This window comes from Rhodnius prolixus, unplaced genomic scaffold (genome assembly GCF_049639745.1).
Source record: "Rhodnius prolixus isolate KJV_2025 unplaced genomic scaffold, Rpr scaffold_29, whole genome shotgun sequence".
Taxonomy (NCBI): Eukaryota; Metazoa; Arthropoda; class Insecta; order Hemiptera; family Reduviidae; genus Rhodnius; species Rhodnius prolixus.
This window is the reverse complement of record NW_027411628.1, coordinates 591,157-617,241: the sequence shown is the minus strand read 5'-3', so window position 1 is coordinate 617,241 and position 26,085 is coordinate 591,157. Positions and strand designations below refer to the sequence as shown.

The 26,085-nt window shown below is 39.2% G+C and overlaps 4 protein-coding genes across 4 annotated transcripts; 1 reads left to right on the top strand and 3 right to left on the bottom strand.

Moving 5' to 3' along the window:
• The first annotated feature begins 4,492 nt into the window (after window positions 1-4,492).
• LOC141459892 (uncharacterized) lies at window positions 4,493-5,185 on the top strand. Its single transcript, XM_074139451.1, has one exon. It carries the CDS (start codon window positions 4,493-4,495, stop codon window positions 5,183-5,185), a length of 693 nt encoding a protein of 230 aa, XP_073995552.1.
• A 7,838-nt stretch (window positions 5,186-13,023) lies between these two features.
• LOC141459891 (uncharacterized) lies at window positions 13,024-14,016 on the bottom strand. Its single transcript, XM_074139449.1, has one exon. The coding sequence runs from the start codon at window positions 14,014-14,016 to the stop codon at window positions 13,024-13,026; it is 993 nt and encodes a 330-aa protein (XP_073995550.1).
• Window positions 14,017-14,818: 802 nt separating this feature from the next.
• On the bottom strand, window positions 14,819-15,802 carry LOC141459890 (uncharacterized). Its single transcript, XM_074139448.1, has one exon. It carries the CDS (start codon window positions 15,800-15,802, stop codon window positions 14,819-14,821), a length of 984 nt encoding a protein of 327 aa, XP_073995549.1.
• An 8,578-nt stretch (window positions 15,803-24,380) lies between these two features.
• Window positions 24,381-25,094, bottom strand: LOC141459889 (uncharacterized). Its single transcript, XM_074139447.1, has one exon. The coding sequence runs from the start codon at window positions 25,092-25,094 to the stop codon at window positions 24,381-24,383; it is 714 nt and encodes a 237-aa protein (XP_073995548.1).
• Window positions 25,095-26,085: the final 991 nt, after the last annotated feature.

Here is a 26,085-nt window from a genome sequence, read left to right as displayed (position 1 = left end):
GATGATGATGTAAAAACTATTGAATAATTTTTTTTTTATATAACTATTTCTTATTATTTTCCTTAACGATGTGGAAGGTTAATAATATTAATTATAAAAACTTTATTATTCTACTAAATCATTTTTATTTATCCAAGAAGGTTTCTTAAAACCTAACCACTTTACATACAGCTTATCATTTTTACGTCTTAGTATTTTTTCTACAAGATAAACATCTTTCAATTTTGTCTTCTGCAGTTCTTGTGTATAAAACGCTCCTTGAATAGGCTGTCCTGTCAAATCTTCCAACAAGTAAGTATATGGAATAGTGTTGCGGACTTTAATAATTTTAAATAATTCAGTGCTCCAATTGGGTGTGTAACCTCTGCTAAATATAGTTCTCTTTTTCGAAACACGTACATAGTTTCCTTCTTCAAAGCGTTGTTTATCTTTCCTTTTTGCTTTAGAAAAGTAGACATTAGCTAGTAAGAATGCTTCATTGTTAGAATTTACTTCCGTTGGTGCCATACCAACAGTACGGTGTACTTTGTTGTTGTAGGTATTTATGAGATCAGGTAAATGCTTTGTATAATTGTAGTTTCCTCTGAGACTAAATAAGCGATACAACATAGATTTAAAGGTTCTATTAAATCTTTCTACAATTGAACTTTTAACTTGGCTGTAAGTACTATAGTGATTAATGTTGTGCTTCTTCATGAGTTTCGTGAAGGAAACATTGTAGAATTCCTTCCCCATTATCAGTCTGAATATTTTTCGGTACTCTTCCACTTGAAATAAAAATATCATTCATAGCTTGAGTGACATCTTTAGCGCTTTTGGATTAAACAGGCTCCACCCAGGCGTACTTTGAAAAACAATCAATCACTGCTAATATATATTTGAAACCTCTATTTTGACGAGCATATGGTATCATTTCCATTAAATCAGCTTGCCATAAATCATCAATACCTTTGAGCACTGTACGCCTTCGAGGGTAGCGTGAACTGCTGGTCTATGAAGTTCAACAACTACAGCCTCTTTGCTAGACATGTCTTTATGGTTCAAAAATCGTTTTAAGCGTAGCTGCAGTTATAGGAACATTTGGGTTCAATAAACTTAATCGATTCCTAAAAACAGTGAATAAACCGCGTACAAAATTATCTGTAACTTTCTTTCGGGCTTCGTCATACGTTTCTAAAAGATAACGTTTACTAACAAAGTGTTCTTGTAAATATGTATTTGTTACTAAATCTAACTCTTTTATATACTTTTCCAATTCTTCAGTTATAAAGTGTTCAAGGTAAATCTTATTAACAGCATCTGTACTATCAACAGGACTATTGATTCCAAGTAATCGTTTATTTTCAAAGTCGATATATTCTCCATCTTCGTCATCGCTAACATGAAATAGTGTTTTTAAGTGATGCAAAGCTCTGCTAAACTTATCTACAGACATATCGAAAACCAAAAAACAACAAGTAATTTGATTTATTCCACAAGTAATTCCTAATAAATAATATCCGCCTCTCTCAACTCTTCGATTATAGAATGAATTTTATTTCCATGTCCAGTGTGACCAGCACTTGTTGATGCATATAAGAGCCGAAGTCGATCCACTATTTCATTTGGATCATCCCAGTATTCATAAATATTTTGCCCCACATCCATACCTTTACCAGTAGTAGTAGTGCCCGTATGTCTTAGACCGTATCTTCTTTGAATAGGCTTTGTTGCAATTGTAGTCCGAGGTGTCCTAGTAACTTGATCCGCAGTTGATGGTGGCGTGAAATAGGGTTGAGCCATCTGTTCACACATAGAAGGATAAAATAAAGGAGCTATTATATTTTTGTATTTGAATTCTTTGCTGGCGCTAAGAGGTTCTTCATCGCTAAATTGTTGTTTATGTGCGTTACTAACTTCTAAAATATCCTTATAATTTTCCAAATCTTCTACAGTGTATTTGTTCGGCTTTTTTAAAAATAATAATTGTAATAACCCAGGAGGACCTTTATACCAGTTTCCATTTACATTGATATCATTATCCTCAACGGCTACCTGTGCATTTCCTATTGTCATACCTCCAGTAGGTAACATTCTAATGCCGTATCTGTCATCAAGATCGCTAGTATCTGAAGTCATATGTTTCAATAAATATGGTTTTATTAAAGATCCTACCTCATCTACTTCTTCTAAGCTTTTCTCCATTTCCTCTTTACTATGTATTTGTTTAATTTGCTCTAGAGGAGAATCAGCGTCTTCAAACGTCTCTTCTTCCATTTTAATATCTAAAATATCCTTTCGTGGTATAGGAGTTGAAGCTTTAAGCGGTAATTTGACATCTTCTTCTTTGAGCGGTAATTTAACGTCTTCTTCTTCTTTGAGCGGCACTTTAGCATCTTCTTCTTCAAGCGATGTCGCAGAAGTCGAAGCGTCGGATCTTTTAGAACGCTTTTTACTCTGTTCAACTAACTCTTGTAGCGGTTCTGAAATGGGCTTTAAACTTCTTTCCAGATCTTGCTGCGATAATTGAAGACCTCTCTTTAAACTTTTGAACTTTTCTCGCAGAGTTTTAGAAGTTTTGATAAGATGTTGTGTAACTTTAGGATCCATTATGAATAATGATAGACCGATCGAAAACATTGCTCTATATATAGATGTATGTATCTAAACCTTTTCGAAATCTCCCATTGTGTAAGTCTCTTGTTTTATCTATTGTTAGAAAACTGTGTGGTGCATCCCAGCAGACCTTACACATTTCTTTAAAATTATTAAATGACACACTTGGTGAACTTACATGATCGTTATAAATATGCCTTAAATTTAAATCATCTTGCGTAAAAATAACAATAAAATTGGCATTCTCACGTATAAGATGTTTAGGAATCCTTGCATAGCTTTGTGTCAAATAGAAACAATCAATTCATCTATGTCTTCCCATACTGAAATACTGTCTGATTATGTCCTGTTGATCCATTGCAATATCATCAAATACTATGATAGAATTCTTTTCAGCATTGTCTGGTGTGATTACCTGCTGCGTTTCATTGATTTTGTGAAAACCTATTCCTGGAACTAATTTGAATACGGTTTCTAAATATAGATATTTTTCTTGTTGGAGAGATCGGCTACATAAGTACACATTTCCAAATTTTAACCCATTCGGTTGTAAAAGCAAACAAGCTAAGAGATTGGTTTTACCAGACCCCGAACTACCACAAATAAGTGCACGTATATTATCAGGCAACAATTGGCCATGACGACCTTCATTTGCTTCCTGTTCTTCACCTGAAGGAATCACGTTATAAACAGGTAGACGTTCACTTTGTTTCTCTAAACGCATACTGGCTCTAATTCTCAACCTATGTAAGCAGATTCAGAGCTAAGAATAGTCATCATAATGAGAAGGAAAACAACGGGTAGAGGTCTGATAAATTCAGTGATTAACAAACATCCATTTGAAGCGCATATTCCAGGTTATAGATTTTGTGGTCCCGGAACTAAATTACAGGAAAGATTAGCGCGTGGTGATAAAGGTATTAATCCTTTAGACGAGGCCTGCAGGGAGCACGACATTGCATATTTAAAAACAAAGATTTAAAATCAAGGCATAAAGCTGATCGCATCTTAGCAGAAAAAGCTTGGCAAAGAACAAAGTCAAGTGACTCATCTTTTGGTGAAAAATCGGCTGCTTGGGCTGTTACTAACGCTATGAAAATGAAAGAAAAATTGGGAGGAGGTGATGGTATCAAGAAGAAAAGAACTTACAAAGATGTAATAAGTGCTGCTCGCGTCACATCGCCTACATCAATTAGTGGAGCCTCCAAAACAGCGCTGAAAAAAGCTAAACAGTTTTTATCCAAATCAAAACTAGAGAGATTACCAAGAATATTACCAGTTCCAAGAACTGGAGGTATTCTCCCTTTTCTGGTGCCATTATTTGCAGGTTTATCTGCTCTAGGAAGTCTAACGGGTGGAGCAGCAGCGGTTGCTAAGGCAGTTAAAGATACGAGAGATGCTAGAGACCGTCTAGAGGAAATGAGGCGTCACAATCAGAAGATGGAAGAACAGAAAATTGGACAAGGTTTCTACCTTAAACCTTATAAAAAAGGATATGGTCTTTATATTAAGCAAGATTGACTACTACTACCTAACAGAGCTCTCACAAATATAGAGTTGATGAAATTTGCCAAAAACATACCCCATTTTAGAGGTGTTTATATGCGTGATTCTTTGCCAAGCACACCTAAAACTAATGAATGTGGTATTGTAAATCTAGATTCAGTGAAAAACATCGGTACTCATTGGGTCGCCTATATTAAGAAAAATAATAAAGTAATTTATTTCGATCCTTATGGAAATCTAAGACCACTATTGGAACTCCTACATTATTTCAGAAACTGTGATATTACATACAATCGTAGAAGATATCAAGATTTGAATACTCCATATTGTGGACATTTATGTTTGAAATTTCTATATAATAACGCCAAATAAGCATTTACGGAATTCAGTCATGTCGTACACCTTTACCTTAACAGGAACTTCGAGCATTCTTAGTGCCGAGTTTTTTCCGCCAATTAATTTATTAGACGTTGGTGATGATTATAGCATTGGTTTATTAAGTTTTCAGTCATACAATTCCATACCGAATATCATTGAAGGAGTTAACAATCTTTTTCATTATGGAGACAATGTTATTAGTTTACCTACAGGAACTTATGAAGTGGAAGCTATAGCACGTTATCTAAAATCGCATATAAATTCTGCAGATTCGTTGAAATTGAAAGGTAATACCAACACATTGAAGGTGGAATTAACATGTACACAACCTGTTTACTTCAATAAAGAACATTCGATCGGCCCTTTACTGGGCTTCACTAAACATGAGGTGTTGGAAAAAATGAACACACATAAATCAGACGAAATTGTACAGATTCATAGTGTCAATACAGTTGCAATTAACTGTAATATAGCATCCGGTTCATATAGAAACGGGAAACCAGGACATACTATATATGAATTTTCACCAATAGTTCCTCCAGGATTTAAGATCGTACAAGAACCTTCTCCAGTCATTTACTTTCCAGTTATCGGCGAAGTAATCAACAATATATCACTTGTTATAACGGATCAAAACCAGAACTTAGTGGATTTTAGCGGAGAGACAATTACCATCAGATTACATCTAAAGAAAAATGGGTATTGATTTTCGAAAGTATAAAATGGATTACGCTGAAGTGAAATCAACTAGTATTCAACGGTCACCTTACCGAGTGTTAACGCCATCAAATAGTTACTTCCTACAAAGTATAGGACTTTTGATTAAACCAAAATGGCAGAAATACTAAATGTGGATAAAAAAAGTGAGTTTTGAAGAGAGAATAACGGACTTTGATTTTCACTCTCATCAACCTTACTAGTGGTTTGTTACTGGTGTTCACCTTTCTCTGCCAGTAACAAAAAAGCATACTTGGGTAGTGAAAACTACAACAAATTTGGAAAAACCCCGATATGTCATAATTGCATTTCAAACAAACAAAAAGAATAATGTACAAAGTGATGTGTCTCAGTTCAATCATTGTAATATATCAAATGTTAAATTGCATCTAAATTCTGAGGTTTATCCTTATGATGATCTTAACATAGACTTCTCAAAGAATCACTTTTCAATTCTTTACTATATGTATCAAAATTTTCAAAAGAGTTATTATGCGAAGGAAAATCAACCTATTTTAAGCAAAGAACAATTCAGGGATGAAGCTCCTATTATTGTAATAGACTGTTCTCGTCAGTCTGAGGCAATTAGATCATCTTCAGTTGACATTAGAAAAGAATTGGAAGCATCAGAAACGTTTAAAGCTGATACAACAGCCTACGCTTTAATTCTACATGATGCTCTAGTTGAATATAGTCCATTGACTGGTTTAGTTAGAAGAATTTAATTGGTGGGAGTGGGGGAAAGAATCACATAGTGCTATACAGTTCACCAATATGCATGCCTTCAATGTTTTCAATGTTAACAATACGGCAAGCCTACTTTCATCGTATTGATTCTAATGTTTGGGGAGAGAAATCTTTCAGATCAGCTGTAAGTCCGGAATGACTTGCCTTTAACAAGTCTTCATCAAGAAGATAAGAGACGATTGTGTATTTATTAGGGACAAGAGAGAGATTTTAAAAGATGTAATTGTCCATGTAAATTACATAGCAATCATGATCAAAATTGTATATTGCTTATGGTATTAAATAAATGGTTTTTTTCTTATAAAAATGAATGGTATTTTTTTTTTCTATCCTTAGATACAGTTCTTTTTTTTCCAATTTTTCAATCATTAACTGGTAAAAACTCTGCTGCATCTTCATCACATGCGCATACTAATCCACAGTGGTGGTGGTGGTGGTGGGGGGGGGATTTAATATATTTAGTAACAGATACTAGATAATATTTTTAGTTCATATCCACACATTGTGCGTGTAACTCCTCAATCATGTATCCGCTAATTATTGATTTACAAGGTTATCAAAAAAGGAAAAATTATAATAATGACGATACGTTTATTGTTCGTGAAATGGCAATGGCTGACACAAACCTCAACATCATTGGATGTTGGATGTTTAAATTACCCGACAATGACGACGACAGCTTGTATAGTGCTCCAAACAGGTGGTTAATGAACAACCATCATGGGATTTCACAACAAAATGGGGACCTAAATTATGAGGAATTTGGCGCCATTTTAAAGAGGTCAACATTAGGATGTAGTTATTTGTTCACAAAAGGTATGGAAAAATGTAGATTTTTAGAAAAGATATTGAACATACCTGTATATGATTCACACGATTTTGGTTGTCCACCCATTAAATCATTACCTAATATTAATAATTATAAATGTTCGTTTCATTGTAATACTACTTTCATTTGTTCCTTACAATATGTGAATAGATTAGCCTCTTGGGTAAACATTAACAAATTTAAAATGGATTTTTTCAATTATAACGCTAGATTGATTACTTTCCTTCATTGTAATGTTGATGATTGTATGAGTAAAAAAGAGGTGCTAGCTTTTAATGGATTCATTTATGTAAGGAAAAATTGTATAAAATGCGTATATTGTAATCTTGTTTTAGATTTAAATACGCTAACAGATTGTCCATGTAGTAAACACAAAAAAGAAAGCCCCTTTTGTTCTTACCACTTTTAGATAAACTTATATGATTTTTGTAACTAAAATAAATAAATAAAAAATTCAATTTTTATTATTTTTTCCTCACCCCCTCATACTTTCATAATTAACGTAATAGTATATATATATAGTTACTTAATTAGTAACGTAATATGATATGGGTGCATGCTAAAAAAAAGTGTTAATAGTAGATATAAAGTGGGGATCCTGGCACAGGGCAAATGAGCCAGGCCCCCACCCGCCTCTGGTTTACAATATCCTTACCCCTCTCCATCAACATTGTGCAGGTAGTCCCCCTCTACCCCCACCCACGACCCCAACTTTTCCATCGCAGAGTAGATATAAAGTGGGGATCCTGGCACAGGGCAAATGAGCCAGGCCCCCCAGCCGCCTCTGGTTTACAATATCCTTACCCCTCTCACTTAACATTGTGCAGGTAGTCCCCCTCTACCCCCACCCCCACCCACCCCAACAGGGCAAATGAGCTAGTGAGAAATAAAAAATGTAGTTTTATCTGGTGTATTCGATCCGACGACTCTGTGCACCAAAAGCCGACGCTTTACCATCCTTGACCATAGTGGTAGTCTTGTTTGTGGTTATGAAAGATGTGAATCTTATGTTTCGCGGTCGGCGCGGTTCTCTGTGGGGGATTCCAGTTTTGGGCCCGGGGATCCGGTTTTGTAAATGTCAAGGTTACGTAAGCGACAGTTGCTGTTGGCAGGGTTATTCCAGCAGTTATAGTTTTGTTTACTTCAAAGTCTTAATTACTTTACCGGCGAGTATAATAAACAGGATATATTTGGTTAAGATGATAAATATTGGAAGAACTTCAGGTAAATACGACAATTGGAGGAGAGGGGGTCGTTGAAACTGCTTCTTGGATAGCAATCTAAAATTTTGTCTATATGAGATCCGGTTTTGTAAATGTCAAGGTTACGTAGGCGACAGTGTTATTGCAGGTGTGCGCGCTGCTGGAACATGTTCGTGCACCGGTGGTGTTGAGAACCGGTTTTTAAATGTTAAGGTTACGTAGGCGACAGTGGCTGTTGGCAGGGTTTTTCCCACCAGTTATAATTTATAGTTTTGTTTACTCCAAAGACTTAATTCCTTTACCGGCGAGTATAATAAACAGGATATATTTATTTTATCTTAAAGAAACATATTTATTATAGTATGGTAGAAACTCTTAGCAATAAATTTGAATCTTACGGCCGTCATGTGGCGATTAGAATTTAAATTGGAAATCGTTGTTACACAGTTTTTTTTTTTAAGTGGTTTGCGCATCCAACTCTAAAAAGGTTGCTCCGGTTGGTTTTTTTACTTTTATTCCAAGTCATAGAGAGGGGGTCCTCCGGCGTGTATAAATAGGCCGGGTTTAGATGGAAGACATTGCACAACACCTGACCACCATACCGGACCATAATGTAAGTAGAAATAATTTTCTTGTTTTTTTTTGTTTTTATTGGTTTAATTGTTCAGACATGTATAAAGTTCAATAGTATTTTTTTTTTTTTTTTTGTGGCTAGGGATCTTTGTCAAGCACTCAATTCTGCGAGCACTAAAGGTGCAGTCTGCATAAAACCAGCAGATTTAATAACAGGAAGAAAGTATAGAATAAAGGAGATAGGAGTGCTGGACACCAGGTACGGGAAGTCATTGAGAGTGACTATAGCGTACGACCAAGGGATCGCACATCTCTTCCTACCCAAGAGGATTCTTCAGGCAATCGATGAACAGCTAATTAACAGTTATAAAGGTAATCTTAACCTCATTTATCTGGGGGAAAAAGGAGGGTCCCAATTATACAAATTTGTAATTGTGGCTGATAAAGAAACGCAGGCGGGTTTGGAAGAAGAGGAAGAGGAAGAAGAAGAATAATTAAAACGTAATAAGACATGTCTATTGTGGGTGCGTCAAGACACAGAATAGATGTTAAATATAGACGCGTTTAGGTGTGACCCGTCAAGACATGTTTTATAATATACGCGTTTTAGGAGAAGGGTTATTTTATTCTTGTAAAAAATATATATTTTATTCTAGACGCGTTTTTAGGTGAAGGGTTTTTTTATTCTTTCTTTACTCTTGTAAAACAATTATGAATTCAGAGAACTTATTAGAAGTAGATAATTATGTATGTGTTAGGTATAGTGTGTACATAACTAAAAAAGACGGAAACATATGTGACGAATGTGCAGAATCGTATGATGTTTGTGACCTCTTAGACCTCAAAAGTACTCACATATTACGGAAACGTTCGAAAAAAAGGGAAAATATAAAATGCTCCTTATGTAAGTCATTGTTGGCGACAATTCAGCTTGCCCTGTCATGTGTTTTTTGTGAAAAGCAATTAGACAAAATGATTCTTGACCGTGCCTCTAAAGAAGGGTGGACTCTTGTTTTTAAACAATAAAATGAAGTAAAAAAAAGTTTTGACCGTCAGTCCGTGGTAAAACATGGAACTTGCAGCAGCATCAGCTCAATGTGAAGTATGTAAAAAGTCTTTTAGTAGTGGGAAAAATTTAACACGGCATAGACTAACTTGTTCAAAAACCTATACTTGTAAATATTGTAGAAAAAAATTTCTCAGCCATACAAATGGTATAAGACATGAAACAACTTGTCTTGAGGAACCAAAGAAGAAGAAGTTCCACCTATGGGAACCGAAAAAAGATGAATTATATTCTGATCAACGGGAAGAGATTGAGTATGAAACTGCGTTTAAACATAGATTGAAATCTTGGTTCTTTAGCTGCGTTACGTGTCAAGATCTGCATGAATTTCTCTCAAGCATTAGAGGTAAAATTATAGACAAAATTAAAAAACTACTTGAAAGTTATACTGCAATTAAAGTTAACATCATGGTGGAGTGTGTTTTCGTAAATACTCTCGATGAGGAAACTGATTGATCGTTTAAGACGAAAAACAAGCCAGTGTTTCAAGCAACAGATGTAGCAGAGTTTATAGATGAGGAATTTGCCTCAATCATTGTGGAAAAGGAGGAAGCTCAAATGAAGAAAAGAGGATGGTCATTGAAAAAGGTTAATGGCCTGCGGCTACGAATTAACAAGTATTCGCCGCTCTTCTTCAAGGGCAGTTCCTACATAGCATTACCGGAAGTGATTGAGAGGAAAAAGGCTTGCATCAATGTTAAAAATAATGACTTTGAGTGTTTTAGATATTCCATACTGGCAAAACTTGTGGGCAAGAATGCTGCACGCATGAGTAAATACAAAAATCTAGTGCATGGCTATAATTTTGATTGTATAACATTTCCAACTCTGCTCTCTAGCATACCGATATTTGAAAAAATGAATAATATCTCCATAAACGTATTCGGTCTTGAAGAGAATAATAGTTTATTCCCTTTAAAGGTTGTGAAAGAGGAACTGGCTGATCATAGGGATTTACTTTTACTTAGCGACGATGAAGGTAGAACTCATTATGTGAATTTTGACAAATTGATACGTTTGCAGAAAACTAGACGGAAATGTGGGATAAAAGTGTGTAAACGGTGTTTCACACATTATCAGACTCTAAATGGGGAGTCGGCTGAGGAAAAACTAAATGAACATTCCAGATTCTGCACTGAACACCAGGTTGCAAGAATCGAGATGCCTGTGAAAAAGCCATACCTTCAATTTGAACATGTGGAGCGAGTGCTGCGGGTGCCGTACGTCATTTATGCAGATTTTGAGGCAATATTACAACCTGTGATTGGGTGTGATCCTAATCCTCAAGATACGTATACAAACATTTATAGTAAACATATTCCTATGAGTTTTTGTATTTATGTGAAGGAATCTGCGCAAATGTGTGACGTACCCTCATCAATACCCAAAAAAACCATACATCTAAAGAGGTGGAAATGCAGCAGCACATTTTGTTGAATGTTTAAAGAGAATAGCTGAAGAGATATTAAGATTGTATTCACTTCCAAATACTGCCATGGATATAAGTGAAGAAGAGGAATTGTCTTTTCAAAGCGCACGCACCTGTCACCTTTGCAATCAGCAAATAGAGGAAGGGCAAACAAAAGTGAGGGATCATTATCATATAACTTGTAAATATAGAGGAACTGCGCATGATTATTGCAATTTAAGGATTCAAAATCCCACTTTTATACCCGTCCTGCTGCATAATTTAAGCGGTTATGATAGTCACTTTATTGTTAAAGAGTTGGGCTTTGACGAGGAGACTATTGCTTGATACCAAGTAGTAGTGAAAAGTATATTTCCTTCTCTAAAAGTATCAACGGTGGTAGAATAAAACTGCGATTTTTGGACACTTTTCGCTTCATGCCATCCAGTCTAGATTCTCTAGTGAGAAATCTCTCAGAGTTGGAAGAAGTGAATAGATTATTCCCCTCAAAACATGCAGATTTACTGACTAGAAAAGGTATATTTCCCTATGAATACATAACCGATTGGAACAAACTTGAAGAGACCTCACTTCCGCCTAAAGAAAGTTTCTATGGCAGGCTTAATCAAAGTGGCATTAGCCAAGAGGATTATGAACATGCAGTTTGACAGAAATTCTGCTATAAATGACAAGGGGAGGGCAGTATAAAAAATGAAGCAGTTAAGATTCAAATTTAAATTTACTGAGGGGAGGAGTAAGGGTGGGGGACACCACCACACTTGAAATACCTTTATAACGGAAATAGTTTATTCACAATATAAATTTAGTAACAATGCTTAACAGAATTAACTAGTAAGAAAAACTTTATAATAAATCTTATCTTCAATGCCAAGGCACAGTATTGGGGGAATAGTTACTTGAAAGGCAATTAACAGGCTGATTGGAGCTTTGAAAAATAATACCAGGCACGGTATTGGGGAAAAAGATAGGTTTTCAATAGTATATGTACAAGGCTGTGCGCAGGGGTTTTTATATGCGCATAGGAAATACCACGCAGGGTATCGAGGCAAATACAATAGAAATAACTTTGAGCACCCCAGACAGGGGATGTCAATTGAGTTCGTTCTTTACAAAATTGTACAAAACTTACAGTAATTTTCCTGACAATACAACACTCAATGATACTCGGTACTGGTAGCTTATCCGACACAGACAATTTAGGGAAAACTTGCACAAGGTTTTTACTAAGAACCTTTTAGAGAGAAAACGACGCCACAAGATGGCTGAACACTTGTTGCTTGACTTGTTAACATACGCACCCAATGAATCTGTCGTCACAAAAAGGGGGGCACATCGTCTGTGTCGCACCAACCCCCACTCTCTGCACACCAATACTGCCAACCAAGGGCCGATGGTGATAGAAAATTCTGACCCAGGGGGGCCGCGACCAGTGCGGGGACCAAACATCCTCCCCCCCAGTGGACTCGCCAGAGTTCCACTCACTGGGATGGCAGGGGGCACAGCTTCCGGATGGGACGACTGATGATTCCTGTCGAGGTCCTCACGTCGGCCACTCTTGCCACCTCATCTCGTCCGTAGTGTAGTTTGTCAATCCGACCAATGGTCCACTGCAAGGGGGGAAGGTTGTCATCTATGATGGTGACTATCTGGCCTTCTGTCGCCGGGAGAGAGGGGGAATGCCATTTCAGCATGGCTTGCTGATCCAGTAGGTACTCTCGATGCCATCGTTTCCAGAACTGGCCGACAGTAAACTGCACCATTGCCCATTTAGATCTGAGGGCGGTGCGCGATGTCAAGGACTCACTAGTGGGTAGGGCTGTCAGCGGCCGCATTATTAGAAAATGACCGGGCGTCAGAACCTGGAGATCATCTGGCGAGGACGACACAGCCGTAAGTGGTCGAGAGTTCAAGATGGCTTCAATTTGACACAGGATGGTAAGGAAGCACTCCATAGTAGGCTCCTGTGTGCCTAACGAGACCTTCAGTAGTCTTTTGGCTGATTTAACAGCAGCTTCCCATAAACCTCCAAAATGTGGCGCTCCAGGCGGAATGAAGTGCCACTCAATACCTCTCTGCTAGATTCTCTCAGAATGGCCTCCTGAGACTTGGCGTCATTTAGTAGTGTGGATACCTCCTTGAGTCTTCTTTTGGCTCCGACAAAGTTAGTGCCATTATCCGACCAAATGTGACTTGGCACACCTCTCCTGGCAACGAAGCGGTTTAGGGTGGCTAAAAATGCTTGTGTGGTGAGGTCTGTGACTAGCTCCAGGTGTATGGCCTTGGTGGAAAAACAGACAAAAATGGCGAGGTAAGACTGGAGGACTTTGGCTGAACGCAGGGAAGCAAGTTTCACGTTGAAGGGGCCTGCATTGTCTATGCCAGTGGTGGTGAAGGGTGATGAAGCGCTGGCTCTTTCTTCTGGTAGTTGACCCGTGAGAGGATTGAAGGGTGCTGGCTTGATGATGAAACACTTGTTGCAGGCTGCCAATTGTCGGCGGACAACATTTTTACCATTGACAATCCAATATCGACTTCGCAGAAATGCGTGAGTGGCAGTGGGACCTACATGGAGGTTGGAGATATGGGCATCCTGGATAATTAGGGCTGTCAAGGGGTGTTGCGGAGGCAACAAGGCAGGGTGTTTGCTAATTTCAGGAAGATTGGCTAGCCTTCCTCCAACTCGCAACACTCCATCAGTATGTAAAAACAGGCCTAAAATTTTAACTAGTCGTAATTTAGGTCGAGGGGACTGGGTATCTTGGATTTCTTCTGGGAACGAGTGTTGCTGTGCTCGGATAATCAGGGCACGCAAGGCTTCATTACGTTCTTTGACCTTTAATAGACCTGACATGTGATGGTCTGAATTTCTGGCATTATGGGCGAATCTGAGGCACGAGGCTACTACATTTATCAGTGTATACAAACTGGAAAACTTGGACTCCGATTCCTCGGGGCAGGAGGCTGCGATCGACATACTAAGAGCCTGGGAGCGAATTTCTGCTCCTATTATCGGGTCTGACAAATCTGCATTTACTTGTCCTAGGGGCCATGACTCAGGATTTAGTTTTAGCCAAGGAGGGCCTTCCCACCATAAATGGTGGTTTACTAATTCTTCGGGTCGTAATCCACGTGAGGCACAGTCAGCGGGGTTTTGTGAGGAGGAGATGTGGAACCATTGCGAGGCGGGCACCTTTTCTAAAATAGCAGCTACTCTATTACCCACGAACACCTTCCATGCGGAGGTGGTGTTGCTGTGATCCAAGCCAGGGCAATGGTAGAATCAGAAAAGGCTAGGATGTTTTGAGTGGTTATGTGAGGGAAGAGTGGTCTGACCTTATTAATAGTAAGAGCAAGTAGGTGGGCAGCACAAAGCTCCAGACGGGGGAGCGTAACCGGTTTCATTGGGGCCATTCTGGCCTTAGATATGACTAGGCTAATAACAGTGTCCTCAGACTGAGTCACGAGATATACCACAGCCGCATAGGCTCGCTCGGACGCGTCAGCGAATCCCACCAAATAAATTTTAGAAGCGGGTAGAGACAAAAATCTGGGTATGTGAATTTTGGACAGGTCAGGCAAGGAGACAGCGAACTGAGCCCATTCCTAGACAATTGATGAGGGCAGGGGATCATCCCAATGAAAGGAGGCTTGACAGACTATTCTAAATATTGCACGAGCAAAAACTGTTATGGGAATCAGCCATCCCAAGGGGTCAAAAACTTTTGCGATCTGACTGGCTAATTGTCTTTTAGTTTGAACATTAGGAACGGAACGGATTAGAAAGTGGAAGTATCTTGAGCAGGGTTCCAACAAAGTCCGAGAATTTTCAATTGTGACTCCTCATCGTTTTCTGAGGACATGGCCGGAAGCAGATATTCAGAAGGTATGTTATCTAATAATTGCGGGTGATTTGATGCCCACTTTCTAAGTTCAATTTGAGCTTGACTCAATAACTTGATTAATTGATCTCTGGATTGCAATGCTGTTTCTAGGGTCGGGCCTCCCCCTGAGATGTCGTCGACATAGGTGCGGTCGCGCAGTATTTCTGATGCCAAGGGAAGGGAGGCCGGAGAGGTTTCACCTAATTCCTGAAGTACTCGACATGCTAGGTAGGGGGCTGACGTGGATCCATAAGTAACAGTGCACAATCGGTACTCCTGAACCGGTTGGCTAGGGTCAAAACGCCAAAGGATACGCAATAGGTCTCTATCTTCTGGTGGATGTTGTATCTGCCGAAACATCTGACGAATGTCAGCAGTGAACACCCACCTGTCAGTCCTGAATCGGGTAACGACCTTCCAAATGTCGAGTTGTAACTTTGGACCAGGAAATAAAAGCTCATTTAGGGAAACGCCTGATGAGGACTTTTGGGAGGCATTGAATACAACTCTAATCTTCTCCGGGGGGTCATCTTGGCGATGAACAGCGTGATGGGGTATGTAGTAAGAAATTTGACCCAACTTAAGTGGAGGAGCTAACTCCATGTGGTTAGACTCTAAGTAATCCTTCATGAACTCGACATAGGGAGTGCGGAGCTGTGGGGATTTTGCATGACGAGACTCAGTTTGGAGTAGGCGTTTTAGGGCAATTTTTCTAGATTCGCCTAGGCAACAAGGACTAGTCTTAAGTGGCAATGCTACTGAAAAACGACCATCAGGAAGTCGGAAATGTGACTTGGCGAAGCATTCTTCGGCTTTCAATTCATCCGGAGTAAGGGGTGAAACCTCAGACACTTCCTCTAGGGAGAACATTACTTCCATGAGACGGGACAGGACCTGATCGGGGGGATGCTGAATTGGTTGGGAGGATTTTTCTGAGCTAAGGCGGAGTACTGTAGGTTGGATAGAGACAACCGGCACAGGATTGCATAAGGAGGACTTAACAGGCAAGGTAGAATTTTCAGAAGAAGGGGCTTCCGCAGAAATTATGGTAGGAGGAAAAACTCAGAATCCGGGCTGGTAAGAATTTGTAGCGGACGCCGCGTTCTATTTAAACGTTGTGGTTTTGGAGGAGGGAGCGGAATGTCTAAGGTTGGGCGAGCAAAAGGCTGAGGAGTGACTTCCTCTTCGAGGGTTGACAAAATTTGAGCAGAGGACGAAGACCGGCTAGGAGTAACTGACTGTTCTGGTTCCATGCTAAGTTCAGGGTTGTTACAATGAGCAACTGGCTCAGACTCATACTCACCAGGAGGGGTGCTAGTTGGATCTTGTCTTCAGGATTAGACTCATTATTAGGTACTTTAGGGGGGATTAAATGACCATACTTATGTTTGAATAAGATTTTATAATAGGTCCGATATAATTTAGAGTTGGACCTGCTGTCCTTGACGGAGGGGTCAAACCGAACCCTTCTCGTGGGGAAGCTTCTCAAGAGTGGTCAATCTTGCGTTAGGGGAACCATTTTGGGAACGAATTATCTTACTGAGATCGATGGCATCAAAGACTGAGGCTGAGAAGACCACATCCACTGGCCTTGGTTCATTAAAGGTTGGGTCGGCTAAAGGTTTGTCTATTAGATGCGACCAATCCTTGACAGGAAAATAGGAGGATAGTGCATCTGGGACAGTCTTGGTAACTACGCGGAAAGCGATTTTTAGTTGGGCAAAAGGAGGGGCTTGTCTTAAATTGGTCGATACCTGACCCACGACTTGGGTGGCAATATTGCCCCCTATGCCACGAACACCGCCTGACATGGGGTTATAAGTCAATTTGCTTTCCTTGGCAAAAGCTTTAGTCATTAAGTTGATCTCACTGCCTGAATACAGCAAGGCACGAGCGCGATACCACTGGCCATCCCCTCCAAGAAGATGCACCAGGGCAGTGGGGGAGACTGATTTCCGTAAGGATTTCGTCGCATGACATAGACGACAGTATCTGCGACGGCAGAAGGCGAAATTGGACAATGAAGGGGTATCGCGCCTGCCAAGAACCTATTGTTCTGTCTGTGGGGATGGTGCTGGGTGGCGGCCAAAATAAGTGATAGGAAGTACGGGGGCAGACTATCTAAGGAGGATGATGACTTAGGGCGAGACTCAGAGTCCCTGGCTTGGCCTAAAGACAAGTGAGATTCGAAAGAGCTGGGGGGAAGAAGGGAACGCCGAGGATACGGGGGAGGAGAATCAGGGAGGCCCGGGGAAGGCGCCCTTTTCATTAGAACTCTAGATTTTGGGGGCCGATGGGTCTGCAGGGACATTAGTGGCGGAATGTCAACCGCACGTGCTCTTTTCTGACTCAAACTCGTGGAAGGTGGAGGGGGGTGTAGAGAAGTGTGGTGTTCCCCGTGGCATTTTGCGCATCCGACCTGGCAAGGTCATCGAGCCACGGAGTGGTTGGCGGAAAGACAGTTGACGCACAAATTTTTATTCACCACTAAGCTCCACCTGTCAGTAACTGACATGTTCAAGTAGTCAGCACACTTAGACATACGGTGCGAATTCCCGCACACGTAGCATTGGAGAGACGTAGAGGTTGAGGAAACTGGGGCACGAGAGATGGAAGGAGTCGGCGGATGAACTGGAGGAGGTGATGCGGATGATAAAGGCCTCCTTGGTGGGCGGGGAACGAAACGTACTGGTTTGGGTGTGTACCCTTTTAACTGTTTGGGAGAAGAGAGCGCCTCCACTTGGATCTGCTGAACGGGAGAAGCAGGACGACGTTGAGGTAAGGGGAAAGGGGAAGGAGAACTGTGTCTAGGAATGGGCTGTACAACAGGGTTGGACAAGGATTGACCAAAGGTTAATTTTGGCGAGAACCTGTCTTCCTGGTCCTTTAGAAAATCCAGGACCTGAGTGCTGGTAGGAAGTGAATCAAAGGATCCTAAATATTTCTTCCTAAATTCCTCTTGATGGGCAGGGGTGAGGACGGAGAGAGTGTCATGACAAAGTAGGAAGTCCAGGGGATGCGGAATCTCGCATTGATCTAACATGATCTGTCGGCGTGACAGCCATGCTATACAGTTGTCAATGCTAGGGTCCTCACCAGGGAACTGCAGGAATGTCTCCATGATGGCACTGGCGATGCGCAGCCTACCCTCATATCGGGAATCGAGTATTTCCCACGCGTAGGCATAGCCTTCCTCGGAGGACTGAACGTTCTGTATGATGGATAAGGGGGGCCCCTCAAGGAGGATCTGAGGGCGTCAAGCCGCTTGGCGGCAGACAGGGACAACTTGTGGACCTCAGACGTGAAGGTCGATTTGAAACTTTTGTATTGCAGGACATCTCCATAAAAAGGGGTTATATTGGGAATGACCAATTCTCGAAGTTGCCGTCGGGCCAATTCGATAATAGACTCGTCCGTCACTGTGACAGGAGAACCTTGACACATCGAGTCAGAGTGGCCGGGGGGAGCTGTGGCCAATAAGGGCACTATAGTGGCTAGCTGCGCCGATTCAGCTAGCTCATGGCTTTCAGACAGGGATAAAGCGAGGGGACCACTGACTTCTGGGGGCTGGGCGCGCAGCCACTCCCATGCTTCCCTGTCCACTGTCTGGGCAGCAAGGAGAACATGGATGAGTACTGACGACTGAGCTCCAAGGCATGGGGGAACTAGGGGACAGGTCACGGACCCTTCGCGACCAACTATTTAATCTAGCTATCAAATGTCTGCATCTGACTGCATTTATGTCAGAACTGTGATCTGACTGTGACTGAACTCGAGGGGTTTCCTCCAATTCGGGAGGACTGGGAGGGACTGGCGACTGAGGAGGGGTAGCCTGAATTTGTTCTTCCATGGTCATTAATAGATCCAGACAACCGAACCTTGACAAAACACTATAAGAAAAAAAATTTTTACTAAATAATAGGTAATGAACACAAAATATAAGTACAACAAGGACTTAATACTAATAATTCACTTAAAGTTATACAAAAGTTGAACCTTAAATCAAAGTTAAAACCAACCAAAGAAAGAATAGAAAAAACTAATGGCAAAAATTGATTAAAAGTGTTACTGACAAGGGACAACCTATAGATTCGCAAGAGAATCTAAAACACAATTAAAATGCAACAATGCATAGATGAGACACATAAAGGTATATAAATGTATATAAAATATAACTATCTAAGGTATATAAGGGTATGCCAGCTTAATATAGTTTAAATATAAAATCGACTTAACATGACTTATAATTGACAATAATTAGACACGACATATAAACAACTTAATGATATAAATATAAACAAGGAGAATAAACTGAAATGTGCCACGCACAAACTCAATGTCTGACAGGTTAACAATAATATAACTTTCCTTTATTTTATTTTTTTTTAATTAAAAATCAACTATATTTAAAGGTATTTCAAGTGGTTCCCGGGTTTCGGCCCCATGTCAGAAATTCTGCTATAAATGACAAGGGGAGGGCAGTATAAAAAATGAAGCAGTTAAGATTCAAATTTAAATTTATTGAGGGGAGGAGTAAGGGTGGGGGACACCACCACACTTGAAATACCTTTATAACGGAAATAGTTTATTCACAATATAAATTTAGTAACAATGCTTAACAGAATTAACTAGTAAGAAAAACTTTATAATAAATCTTATCTTCAATACCGAGGCACAGCATTGGGGGAATAGTTACTTGAAAGGCAATTAACAGGCTGATTGGAGCTTTGAAAAATAATACCAGGCACGGTATTGGGAAAAAAGACAGGTTTATTATGTACAAGGCTGTCCGCAGGGGTTTTTATATGCGCATAGGAAATACCACGCAGGGTATCGAGGCAAATACAATAGAAATAACTTTGAGCACCCCAGACAGGGGATGTCAATTGAGTTCGTTCTTTACAAAATTGTACAAAACTTACAGTAATTTTCCTGACAATACAACACTCAATGCTACTCGGTACTGATAGCTTATCCGACACAGACAATTTAGGGAAAACTTGCACAAGGTTTTTACTAAAAACTTTTTAGAGAGAAAACGACGCCACAAGATGGCTGAACACTTGTTGCTTGACTTGTTAACATACGCACCCAATGAATCTGTCGTCACAAAAAGGGGGGCACATCGTCTGTGTCGCACCAACCCCCACTCTCTGCACACCAATACTGCCAACCAAGGGCCGATGGTGATAGAAAATTCTGACCCAGGGGGGCCGCGACCAGTGCGGGGACCAAACACAGTTAATGTGTGGAATACATTCCAGTTTAAAACACTAGGACAATATGCAGATCATTACCTTCTCCTAGACACTCTTCAATTATGTTCTATGTTTGAAAATTTTCGTACAATTACGTTGAAAAATCACAAACTGGACCCGTGTCATTACTATACAGCTCCGGGATTAACATTTGATGCAATGCTAAAATTTACAAACGTTCGTCTACAACTGTTGACCGACTACGATATGATACCTGCAGAGGAGGTATCTGTCAGGTATCACATAGGTACGCTCGCGCCAACAACCATTACATGACTGATTATGATGCGAAAAAGGAGAGTACATTTCTATCTTACCAAGACTGTACGAATTTGTATGGAAAAGCTATGACAATGTCTCTACCTTACGGAGGATTTCAATGGGTGCCCCCAGAGTCTTTCTCCTTAGAGTCTACACACGATGATGATGATGTTGGATATATCCTGGACGTTGATCTGGAATATCCAAGCCAACTACACAAGTTACACAACGATCTACCCTTTCTACCAGAAACTATTACAATTAATAAACACAAGAAGCTAGTTCCACATTTAGGTACGCGTAGTAATTATGTTGTTCATTACGTTTCTCTACTAATCTATTCACTCTTACTTATGATAAGGAGCCCTACATTGACCTTAACTTGCCATTTGGCATACTAAAACTTTTCACGCAATTGAGGCTTTCTGGTACATATCAAGTTAAATTAATGGTTAAAAACACCACCTATATCATCAAACCTAAAGAGTTGTGTACAATATGTAATTATAAGGCTGCTGAGGACTTATTTCATTTGATTGTTGTTTGTCCGATATACGAACCACTTCGCAAGCATCATATACCACAGGTTATAAATGTTACCCCACAGCTGTTTCCTAATGTACTAGCCATTAATACTGAACAGGAAATAAAAAATCTATACTATTATATTGTAAACTGTTTAAAGATCAGATCGTTTATATTAAATGAATAATTATCAATTTTGATTACTGCCTTTCTTTTCTGAATTTAATTTTCATGTCAATTTTATTGTATTGTATTCTTTTTTTTGTTTTTCAACTACTTACTCTTGTACAAGCTATTGTAATTTTTGTCATTGGCACTTCTTTTTGTATTGCTTCGCTGTTGCTAATTTCTTGTATTATCAATTTTCTAACTATTTTTGTTTTTCTGCAGTCAATCATTGTGGTCTCTCATTGTTGGATTATCATATGTCTGCTAAACTTGTAATGATGTAAATACCAAACTCTATTTGTATGGGGTTCACCCCGTTGACAAATTATAAATAAATAAAAATAAATAAAGGTACGCTCGCGCCAACAACCATTACATGACTGATTATGGTGCGAATAAGGAGAGTACATTTATATCTTACCAAGACTGTACGAATTCGTATGGAAAAGCTATGACAATGTCTCTACCTTACGGAGGATTTCAATGGGTGCCCCCAGAGACTTTCTCCTTAGAGTCTACAAAAGATGATGATGATGTTGGATATATCCTGGACGTTGATCTGGAATATCCAAAACAACTACACAAGTTACACAACGATCTACCCTTTCTACCAGAAACTATTACAATTAATAAACACAAGAAGCTAGTTCCACATTTAGGTACGCGTAGTAATTATGTTGTTCATTACGTTACTCTACGAAACCATGCTCTAACGTGGTTTGATATTGGTGAAAATTAATCGTGTACTAAAGTTTAATCAATCTAAATGGTTAAGTCCGTATGTGGAATTTAATGCCGAGCTTAGAAAGGTGGCTAGAAATGATTTTGAAAGACTTTTTCAAATTGATGAATAATGCAATTTTTGGTAAAACAATGGAGAACATACGTAAACGGGTGAACATTCAATTGGTGTCTAGTGCGAGGAAAATTGGACGTTTAGTAGCTAGACCGGATTTCATTGATCGTACAATAATTGGTGAGAACTTGGCCGCAATTCACATGGCTAAAAAGTCTATTGTATTCAAAAAACCAATTTATGTGGGAATGAGCATTTTAGACCTATCAAAAACTGTAATGTATAATTATCACTATAACATAATGTTACCTAAATACGGTGTAGAGAAATTAAAACTCTGCTATGTCGATACCGACTCTTTCACATACTTCCTAAAAACCCAGGATTTTTATAAAGATATGTCAAGTTTATTAGATTATATGGACACATCTGATTATCCCGCCAACCATCCCTGTTATTCCATCAAAAATAGAAAAGTTATGGGGACATTTAAAGATGAAGTGGCGGGTAAGATAATTAGAGGTTTTGTAGGGCTTAGAGCCAAAATGTATTTCATCGATGTAGAGGGGGGAAAAATATTAAAAAAGTGAAAGGAATTAAAAGTAGTTCTGTGCAAAAGACCATATGTTTCCAAGATTATGTAGACTGTTTGTCTCTAAAAATGAACATAAAACTTTGATGAGTGTAATTCAGTCAAAGAAACATGTAGTGCATACTAGTGAAATAAACAAAGGTATCTTTATCACCATTTGATGATAAAAGAGAGATCCTTGCAGACAATGTTCAAACATTAGCCATAGGTTATAAGGCATCTATGTAATAATCACCATAATTATTTGTAAAATAAAAAAATATTTTATAAGGCATCTATGTAATCACCATAATTATTTGTAAAATAAAATATTTAAAAAAAAAAATGTGTGTTTTTCTTTCTCCTCCAAAAAAAAAAAGACAAGTTTTCAAATAATCATTTTTTATTTTTAAAAACATATTTACATATTAAAAAAATATTAACATAAAAAAAAATATTATAAACAGGTCTTCTTCCACTCGCAGTCTTGCGAATGGCTGCAGCAGAGGCACATCCTCCTTCTCCCCCTCTTGATGTTGACTTCACTGCCACAAAAGAAGCATGTAACTGTTTTCCTATAGTGATAATATCCGTGGATGGCGAGTAGATTTCCATCCAGTTCACCATCATAATTGCTGAAGGTTTTAATTCTTGCATCCATTTGCTCCAAGTTCACCTTGTCCAGATTTGCATTTATCCAAAAAGCCAACTGTTTTGCTTGCTTTAGCGAGCAATACTGCGTTCTATAGGAATGAGTATCCTCGCATATTTCAAACAATGTAGCCCCTGGCAGTTTTTGTAAGGAAGGACATCCAAATTCACCCAAGTCTAGAACATCTCTTCCCAGGATATTCCCCAAGTGTTTACACTTGTCGTATCCTTTTGCGAATATTGCTCTGAAATCTTGGATAACTTGTTGGAATAATGTAGTAAATTCTTCATATCTCACGTCCCCTTTGGTCCATTCTATTGCATGGAGATTGCTCTCCAGCCATTTGCTTGGGCAGCTTCTGCCCTCTTCCAACTTCTCCTCTGGCGGTTTGAGTAGCCAATGCGCAATAACTGGGTAATTAAGGAGATCGATAATGGTGACCTCCTTAACTATAAACTTTTTCTTGAAAAGAAAAGCTTGGAAATCTATCACAACACCGTTCATTGCTGTAACTGATGAACTGACTGACTGACTCTCTCTGGAAGCAGCCACATTATATATCCAGCAATACCCCACAAAAAAAAAAAACTGGTTTTAGATACGTCTGACTAGTCCTTGTAGAGGGGAGTATTCGATCAATGTGTCGTGCAAAATTAATGCGTATGCTGTGGTGTTGGCCTTGAAGGCTTCACTTCATTCCATCTCAATTCTTATATCAACAGAGGATGAGCGAATAGCTTCAGATTGACGTGAACAATCAATCACAATAATGGGTGCAAGATCCTTAAACATATGTTTGCACAATAGAGGATTGTTTTCTCTTCCATAGTAACTATTTTGGAAATCCTGGTACATATAATATATGGAACTGTAGTAGTTTTTGTTATAGTTTACATTTAGGTCGTGATAGGGATATGCTTGTGAATTTAAAAATAGTTTCACATTTGTTGCACTGATCAAAGATTGTAGGATCTGCAGTGAAATTATGTTTCCTGTTTGTTTGAAATCCTACAATAACATAGCGTGGTTTTTCCAAATTTGTGCTAGTTTTCAAAGCCCATGTATGTTTAGTAGATGCAGGTAGGGTTGGATATTCAATAAGGTCCCAAGATCTAAATGCCATGGGAATGGTCTTTCGCCTATTGACAACGTTTAGAAACTTTAATTTCTGTTGATCAGACACTTTCACATACGGTACCCTCCATTGGATAGACTTGATCTCTATATTAGCCTATGTAGTCGCATGAGCGGCAAGCATTGTCATTATCACTTTTACTTCTATGCAGAATAAGTTCATGTCTACCCTGTAGAATTATTCTATTGTAATCTTCAAAGATGCCCATGACGGTATCCAGTGGAATGCAACAATCGAAATTTCCCTCTTCGTCAGTTAGATTTACATCTATACTTGGAGGTTTCCATCCTGCAATCTCCAATGTTTCCACCTTGTCTCTGGTAAAAGATACATAACCTTTAAGAGTGGTGGTAATTCCAGGGTTACGGACATGGTCAATCAAAACTCCATTCAACTGATATTTGATTTCATCAAAGAGAAACAAGAAGGCATTTCTCACTAATTTAACATCTTGATCAGCTTCTTTTTTCACCTGCCCTTGAATGTAGAGAAAACTCTTTGAAGGAACGGTGAATATGTCCTGTTGTTGAATGGAGATGATGATCTCGTCAGAATTGTTCATTGAACTATTAATGGGCATATGATTATGCCATTGGTAGTCGGTGATGCGATCGTCGAAAACTACTTCATCATTCACGTTTAATACTCTTCCATTGCGCCGCCGCCGCTTTACCACCAATCCTATTCTCTGTAGAAATTTGATATTTGCAGGTGTTAACCTCGTCCTGCGAGTAGCAGTACTGTATGGTTTACTCCTAACGCTATCGCTTTTTATACTTCTTCTCCTTTGGTAATCAAAGCCCATTCTGTTTTAAATAATCACTTCTTTACGAAAATCCACTATATTGTTATCTTGATCCGTGAGAGTTAGCGTAATATTGTCAATTCTCTCTCCAGTGACTGGTAAATAAATGACCGGACTGGGCTCTTGTACTAGCTTATAACCTGGAGGAACTGTAGGAGAAAATTCATATATTGTATGTCCAGGTTCTCCATTTCTATAGGAACCTATGGCCAAATTACAATTAACTGCCACCGTATTTACATTATGTATTCTTACTAGTTCATCAGACTGATGAACCACCATCTTCTCCAACACTCTATGTTTGGTGAATCCGAGTAGCGGACCAATGGAATGTTCCTTGTTGAAATGGATCGGTTGCGAGCACATTAGTTCAACCTTTAACGTGTTCACATTACCTCTGATTTTGATAAAATCTGGAGATTTAATGTTTCTCTTTAGGCGTCAATCTCGTACGCGCCAGTAGGAATTTCAATCACTCTACCACCATCATCCCCATAATGAAATTTATTGTTTACATCTTGAATTATATTCGGTATAGAGTTGTAGGATTGTAGGCTGAGGAGACCGATGATGTAACCTTCTGATGATAGATCAATGGGAGGAAATATGTCATTACTAAGCACACTGGATGTACCAGTCAGCGTGAAGGTGAACGACATGACTAACCTCTCTACACCAGATTAGGCATTATTATAGAGAAAGTTTAAACATAAATGTCCACAATAAGGCGTATTCCACTCCTGATACCTCTGACGATTGTAGGTAATTTTACAGTTTTTGAAATAGCGTAAAAGCTCTAATGGAGGTCTAAGATTTCCAAATGGATCAAAATAGGTGATTTCATTACCTTTTTTACTATACGCAACCGAATGAGTACCGCTGTTTCTAATTGAATCTAAATTCACTATGGCGCATTCATCCGCTTTAATATCCTTTGGTAGGGTGTCGCGCATATATACACCTCTAAAATGAGGAATGTCTTTGGCAAATT